Genomic DNA, 8,082 nt, shown 5'->3' with positions numbered 1-8,082 from the left:
GCACCCCACATCCGCGCGTTCAGGACAGCCAGGGAGAAAGAGAGTGGCCACAGGGTTGCCCGAAGAGGGGCGCCCTGCTCGGATCTGACGAAGACAGTCGCCGCGGCTTCACTGGAAAGGGGCGGCCGGCGATGGAGCTCCGCGGAGGCCGGAGATGGAGATCCACGGTGGCGTGGGGCTCGCCAGCCTGGGGCGTGGCGGCCGGCCGAGGAAGAGCATCGTCGGAGACCGCGGCCATGGCGTTTTCTCGCACGGGAACCGTCGCGAAGCGATAAAAGAGGAAAAGAACGAACCGTTATCTATATAATATAACCAGTGGAAGGTGGGTAATTTTTTACTCCAAAAACTAGTAAAAGCAGGATGAAGGTGCTTTTGAATTTGTACTACATCATAAGCTGATTTTGGATAAAAACACATATGGCTTTTGGACCTTTTAATTAAGCTTTTAGTTTTTGAGACAAAAGCCACAACCAGAAGCCATACCAACTCAAGTTTATCTGCTCGTCAGTTGGTGCCCGGCTGGTTCCCACGAACACTCGTGTGCTCAGTCGTCTCTCAAACAACTTTCTCCCTCCCTTTGTCCATTGGATGAAATGTACATGCAAACGACTCTCTGAAGTCGATGTTGGTGGGCTTTATAGAAGTTATAAACGACAAGCGCATACATACTGCGGTTAGAAATTAAAATATCTAGCTGATGCTTATTATTATTTGCCCGGACTCATCAAATCAAAGGGCCTCGGATCCCACTTGAAACACCGAAAGACTGCAGGTCTGTACTCTATAAATCCCTCACATGGTTCTGCCCTCGCTTCGTGGAGCATCAACATCTTCTGGTGTTTGGTTGCCACCGGTGCCAGTCTTGCTTGATCGTTCAGCCGGCCAAATATTGGCCAGCGAATAGGTCGCCCAAGTCAAGAATCAAATACGCATGGGCTCAAAAACGAACTGCACAAACACACCAAAAATCCACCCGGTCCATGGTGAGCTACTTTATTATTTTTATCTTTTTGAAATTGAAACTAATAATAACTATAGTTTGTTTTTCAACTTGCCCCGCATAGAAGGTCGAAAAAATGTTATCCTAGGCCAAAGGCAACAAGTCAACCCAAGTGGCCAACGACCATTTAATCTGAAAGTTCACGAACCATTTGACGGCTATGCAAGTCACTCCATCGGTGGGGACTTGACAACTATATTTCGTTATGCTCCTGTTATCACGTGGTTTATATGTGGGGTTCATTCCTTGTGACATTTTTTTTTTTGGACATTTTGAGAACGTCAAGAGTCAAACTTTGTAATCTTCTTGGAATGCCAAGAGACCCCTGAAAGTTCAAAAAAAATTTATGGATTGGCATGACAGGATTCAAATGGCTCAACAATAGAGGAGAAGAAACTAGGATGGGTCCAATGTGTGTAAATTTTGTGGAAAAGAGGAGTCAGTAGATCACTTGCTTTTTCAATATCCAATTGATATAGTTACCTGGTGCTGGGTCAGAGATAGACTGGGGTGGGCTAGCTCCCACACATATCGTCCTGTCGCTTGAACTTATCAGCCATGGTATAGTGTTTTTCTCTCACAACAAATTAGCTTCAGCTGGCTTATTAGCCGCAGAAACCATCAGCCGAACAAAATGATAGTTTTCAAGAGAACTTTTTGTCTTGTGCTGGTAGTATTGATAATGGTGTGTTATGGTGGGTGATGGCTGCTATTGGTTGGGCTTTGTGGAAAACTTGACATGATTTAGTTTTCTCTGCCATTGTGATTAAATCTCCCAAACAAGTGGCTACAAATCAATTGGCTTTTCTAAAGCAGTGTTCGGCTGGCTGGCCAGCCACCTTATGAAATCACTGTTCACGTCCTGCCAGAACAATATTTTTCTCTCACAACAATCAGCCGGAACAGTATTTCTCAGTTCTGCCGAACAGGCCCTAAAGCAGTGGATCAAATTGGCGAAGAAGGACGGGTCCAAGAAGGAAGCCTAGGTGGAGAAGTTGAAGGAAGGGCTAGCACGCTGGTGATCTGCTCCTAGGTGGTTGTTTTCCTCTAGTTTTATCTGGTTTCACTTATGTTGCAATCGCGTTTTGGTTTTTCTTTTGTAGCTGGTGGTGTTAGGGAGGCTCTGGTCGCTTCTGTGTGGATGTAGTGGAATGCGGTTAGTCGTTGTGCTGTTAAGACTTGTAAAGCTGGTATCCCCAACACTGTACCTAGTTAAACTTTTAATATAAGCTGGGCTGAAAAGCCTTTAGTCTTAAAATCTTTGTAATCTTTGACTAATAATTTAGCCAACATTTTTAACTATTGTAATACAAACTTGATTCTATTAGATTAATAATAAAATTTACTATCCAATAATCACAAGTTTATAGTCATAAAGAATATAATATAAGATAAATAAGTTGTCAAACTGTAATCTAGAAGACTGTGTTACATCAGACTGCGCCTTATAAATTGCAACGGAGGGAGTAGTATTCTACCAAGTAAAAAGTTTTGGAGAAGGAAACCAAATCTCACTCCCCTCACATATATTAAGATGCCAATTAGTTGGGTGATAATGAGGTGGTTGAAATCCTCATATTCACTAAACCTTGAATTAAAAGTGTTAAGCACGTCTAATCATGTTTACATATATCCCATTTAGACATTTTAGAATGTTATTTTCTCATTTTTTTATCGTTTAATGGATTGCTTAGAGTCTAAACAACAAAGTTAGCCACTATTTACGATTTAAATGCAGTTTAAATGACTTAAATGGTCATTTAGATTTAGTGCCTAGGACTAACAAAACTTTATTTATCTAGTTTTATCATGTTTTGTATTTTCATCATCTACGACAATGGAAAAGGGGTAAAGCCTCGTTTCGAAAAGTAAAAAGAATATAATTAACCCACTACAAAGTATAGGTCATTTTAGTATTATTCTAAGTCAAACTTCTCAAATTTTGATCAAATTAAAACAAACCCACCAACATCTTCAACACTAAAGTATTTTCAATAAATTCTCCGTATATGTCTTTGATAGTGCATTTGTTTGAACTTAGAGATGTCAATATATTTTAAAAAACTTTGTCAAAATTACAGAAGTTTGACTTAATACAAAGTTCATGTAACATACAATAATTTAGAATGGATGGAGTAGGTGACACGAACAAACAGGTGCCATAATTTTTTGCATTCATTCATCAAGAACATCCATGGTTCATCCTACGGCATGTATCGGTAATTCTTCTTCCTCTCAGAGTGTTGGGAGTCGTCTCTTATCGTCACCCCCTCCCTCCCGCCATCCTCCAGTTGTCTCCAACTACTGAAGGCCCGTTGCACTGTTAGCCGCTCTATTTTGGATCTCCTCTTAACAGCCATGTTCTTCCCATTTCCGGAACGAAAACGGGAACTTGGGGTATTATTTTATAACGTGAGAACAGAAACATTCCCGTTTTAGAAATGTCGACGTTCTCGGAACGTGGAACATGGTGACGAAAACGTGGGCCATGCTCCCATTCTCTAGCTGCTAAGGATCTCCTTCTCCACGAGCACCATACCGGTCTTCTTCCGCCACAAGTAGGCAGCAGCTACCGACATCATGCCTTACTAGTTACTGTCTAGCTCCTCCACCAAGCTTGCTATCTCTCCACTCTCTAGTAAGGTTCTGTCTATCGGTTGTGACACAAATACAGGTAGAAACAAAAAATTGCTAAAATTTCGACCAAAAGTTGACACTTTGTGATATTTTGACGAAAATTTGAAAACTGAAAAAAATCTATATAAAAGGAAAAAAAAGGGCGATGACGTACCAAGCACACGACATGATGTCATCGCCTGAAATCACACTGGAATCTAAGATAAGATGTGTGCAAAAAATTCAGTTCCTACATTGCAGAGTCCAGATTTGTTTTTATCTTCTTGTATATTCTGCCCCAACAAGAATATGTACGAACATAGATACAAGATGAGTATTTACAAAGATGGAAAATAGCCCAATTCCAGTATGCATATGCACTAATTTGTTGTTGGGAGCTACAATAAAATTATCCTTGCAGCTACTTAACCTTAAGGTAAACTACATATTTACACTGTACTGTGTATATTGTCGTCGTCATCATCATCGTCCACAGCCATATTTACACTACTGGGAACGGGGAAATCAAGGAGCAGCGAGCTAAACTACAGTAAAAACTATCCAAAACACGTGAAAATTTTACTACCAAACCAAAGTGCGCATATCATGAGTTAGAGCTTGATGAGGCTGAAGCTCTGGAACGGCCGGTAGAACTTGAAGAGGTTCCCGAAGATGAACGCCGTGGTGCCAGCGCCGGCGACGTCGGCGTCTTTCCTCGCGGCGCCGTCCCCGGCGGCGAACGGGTTGTTCTTCACCCTCAGCGTGGCTTCGCCGATCTGCGCGCGGATGGCCTCGATGGTCTTAGCCTCCACGGGGAGGCCCTGCGGGTCGGACAGGTAGAACGTGTCGACGGCCTCGCCGCCCAAGGACGAGATCTCGGCGCGGCGGATGGTGAGCCCGTTCTCCCGGAAGATGCGGGTGATGTCGGAGAGCAGGCCCGCGCGGTCCCCCGTGCGCACCTCCAGCTCCAGCCCCTCCGCGGTGCGCCGCTCGATGGCGGCCTCCAGGCACCGCACCAGGCGCTGCCGCTCGTCGTCGCACCGCACAGCGTGGCCGTCCACGTGCCGGATGTAGTACTCCTGGTACGCGCCGCCGCCGGGCTCCGCGCTCACGGTGCCGTGGTGCACCACGTACTCCATGTCCGTGATGGTGCACATCGTGTCGAACAGCAGCTTGGGCCGGTCCCAGCACCGGACCACCACGGCGGTGTACCCGCGCTCGGCGCACGGCGTCACGGACACCTCCGTGCGCGGCGGGCCGTCGGAATTTGCTGGCGCGCCCGCGGCGTGCCCTCCCGCTCCGACTCCGACACCGCGGTCGTCGAACATCATCTGGTGCAGGCGCCGCTCCTTGTGGAGCGCCAGGCTGCCCGCGCCGGCGCGGACGTCGCTCTGCCCGCGCAGCAGGTTGCCCAGGCGCGCGCTGATGTCGGCGATGCGGGCCGCGTCCTCGATGGCGCCGCCGGTGTCAGCGTCCGTGACGTGCACGACGGCGGCCACGAGCGTGTTGTGCGTCCACAGCTCCGCGCTCTGGACGGCGCAGCCCATGGCGGCGAGCACCGCGCACACCTCCGAGAGCAGGCCCGGGCGGTCGGTGCCCGTGAGCTCGATAGAGGTGTAGTCCTCCGACGGCACGATGCCCACCGTGTTGCGCGCCTCCGGGTAGCACCAGTCGTCCGCCTCCAGCGTCTGCGAGAAACACAGCAAGGCAACAAACTCGATCAGAATCAGATGATTCAAACAAAAATTGAGTGCAAACAGTCAATTAAGTACCTTCTGGATGTAGGATATGGTTGAGGCGTCAAGAACCTTGTTGCCGTCACGGTCGGTGACATTGAACACTGAATGAAGATTAGAAAGATCAATTTTTGTTTTTCAGACATGAACGAAGAACAAAAATATCGCCAGGAAGATTTGGGTACTGACTGACCGTCCATGAACCAGTTGCCGTCGGAGGAGAAGTATGCCTTGCGGATGACGAGGTTGAGGTCGGCGATGACCTGGACAACGGCGAGCAGCGTGCCATGGCTGTTGACGCTGTCGACCCGGATCACCGTGGCGTCGTCGGAGGCCTCGCTGTCGATCACAACCCTGTTAATTTTGCGCTGCGCTTGTCAGTAATCAATTGGAGCAGATCAGTGAGACAGCCAAGCAAAACAGACCTTGCTACTCTGTTTTCTTAAGGGTTAAGCATACCAAGAAGCAAACCGATTGCACAAATTTGATTTGATATGGTGAAACAAGAAACTGAAAACACAAGATACTTGGACAAGAACCGGACAACACAAGGAGACTACAGAAGCTATCCATATAGTATAGTATGATAAAAAAAACTCGAGCCTATGCCAAATGAAACCAGAGGAATTGAACGCAAAAAAGAACAGATGATCGATGAATCACCTGGGTGTGTTCATCCTCCTGACGAGCTTGGCGTACTCGTCGTGGTCGTCCATCCTCGCCGCCGCCGCCGCCATAAGAGCCATGGAAACCGAGCCCTCACTCGCATCAACAGCTTCAGACACGACCGAGAGCGAGCACCGAGCAAACCAAGCTACTGCTCCCTCCTCAGGCTCAGGCTCGTCGTGCCGGCCTGGGCCGGACAAGCAGGGGACGGACGGCTATCGTGGTCGTGGCGTCCGGACTCCGGAGGCGACGATTCTACTCTCCGGACGGAGCGGTGTCTGCCGGAGTAGCTAAGCTTGGATATTTATATATGGGAAGGTTAGATTTTGCTACTCCGCTGTTTAACCTGATATAATCTCGATTCCGGTATATTTTTTTTTTTTTGTATTCTTGCTGTTGCCTTTGCCCCCTCGTGCTTCATTTGCTGAATTACCAGTTTTTTTTAAATGGAGAAACTGGAGGTGGTACTTTTCAGGATCAGAAGAAGTATAGGATATTTTAACCGCCACTTGCTCCCACTACCTTTCTCCATGCTTCTGAGTTTATTTATTATTTACAAATGGGAGTGAGCCAGTGACACTAACTGCCACGATGAACATTGGTTTACAGGATCAAAGGGTTTATGTGATGGGACTTTGTTTCTGATTTTTTTATCATTTTCTACCTATGCGTAAATCTTTTGTGTATTTGAGAAAAAGTGTAACTTTTACACGTATAACTATTTTAGTACTTTGTTTCAAATTATAAGACATTTTAGCTTTTCTAGACTCATGACTTACATAGTAAAAATACCAAAATGTATTATAGTTTGGAATGGAGGGAGTATAACCTTATCTACAACTAACTAGCTACGATTCAATGGTCAAAACACAAATAGATGGAGAACTCATAAATGTTGATAGTTTAGATGCGTCGTTGTAGTTAGGCTGTACTCAAAGCATTTCCTAGTAGAAAAAAAGTAATATATCAAGCCAACACTCCAGTAACGCAACAATATGAGGATTAAGAATAGTTAATGCGAAAGAGCATGTAGCCTAGTGGTCACGAGAGCCTCAGCAGCACTAAGGCCAATCGCAGTGGGAGTTTCATGGCTCTGTTTCCAAAACTCCCTGGTATTGAAAACAGTGCAAACTCATTTCATCCCCATGAAACTTATATGAAACTCTCATTGGGACTGGTCTAAGGTTTTGGGTTCGGCTCCCCGTGTGAACGAATATTCTAGGATTTAACGGCTTTGTGCTTTTCAGTGGTAGACGACGTCGTACTGTATAATCTAAAAAAATATTGTTCAGTTAATACTATCTCTTAAAAAAGAAAATACCATGGAGAAAGTATTGTCAATACATATTTTTTTATTTTTCTTTTTGATAAGAAGTAATACACAAAATAGTTATATAGAGTAGAAGAATCAATGCTCTCAACTCTCAAAGAATAGACTCAAAGAGTAGGTATAAGAAAAATATATATATGTATCAGTCAGTAGTCCAGTAACCCAACAAAATTGAGGAGGATTAGGAAAAACTCGTAATCAAAAGAAATGTGATAGAGAAAGTAACTAGAGAATAATATATTTCTGGTTAGCTGGTGATCGGTGGCTGGTGACCGGTGAGGCAGTTCCCTCTTGCTACAGGGATACATACGCCAACACCAAAAGGTACCATTTGTTGCTTTATGTGTTTTCTTAGCTACCATTTTCAATCATGCGTAAAATAAGGAAATGATGAAGGGTGTCTCCTTACCCTCTCTACAAAATGCACCGGTAGGGACGCAAGTTCCGTATCCGTGATTTTGGCAATCTTTGAATCATATAATTTGACTAACGCTTTTTAAATATAAAAATTTAAACCATCCAAATACTATATAGCTATCTATACACTATAACCACAAAATATTCTCGTGTAAAAGAAGAAATAAGTACTCCATCTACTCTAAATTATAAGTCATTTTAAGAATCTTGGAGAGTAAAAACATATCAAGTTTGACCAAAATTATAGAGAAAATTACAAAGATCTATGATATCAAATAGGTATGCTATAAAATATAATTAATGAAGAACCTAATAAT

General features: G+C 44.7%; 1 protein-coding gene across 2 annotated transcripts; it reads right to left on the bottom strand.

Moving 5' to 3' along the window:
• Positions 1 to 3,775: 3,775 nt before the first annotated feature.
• Positions 3,776 to 6,369, bottom strand: LOC136496364 (ACT domain-containing protein ACR6-like). Of its 2 annotated transcripts, none has more exons than XM_066492024.1 (4): positions 6,016 to 6,369; positions 5,546 to 5,720; positions 5,389 to 5,456; positions 3,776 to 5,304 (listed from the first exon to the last, which is right to left on the bottom strand). In XM_066492024.1, exons 2-4 carry the CDS (start codon positions 5,550 to 5,552, stop codon positions 4,228 to 4,230), a joined length of 1,152 nt encoding a protein of 383 aa, XP_066348121.1. In that variant the 5' UTR covers positions 5,553 to 5,720; positions 6,016 to 6,369; the 3' UTR covers positions 3,776 to 4,227. The 2 variants fall into 2 exon arrangements, with proteins under 2 accessions (XP_066348121.1, XP_066348120.1); XM_066492023.1 differs by having other exon boundaries at positions 3,779 to 5,304; positions 5,546 to 5,706.
• Between the last annotated feature and the right edge of the window lie 1,713 nt (positions 6,370 to 8,082).

This window comes from Miscanthus floridulus, chromosome 12, assembly GCF_019320115.1.
Source record: "Miscanthus floridulus cultivar M001 chromosome 12, ASM1932011v1, whole genome shotgun sequence".
NCBI lineage: Eukaryota > Viridiplantae > Streptophyta > Magnoliopsida > Poales > Poaceae > Miscanthus > Miscanthus floridulus.
This window is presented reverse-complemented; position numbering and strand designations above follow the sequence as displayed.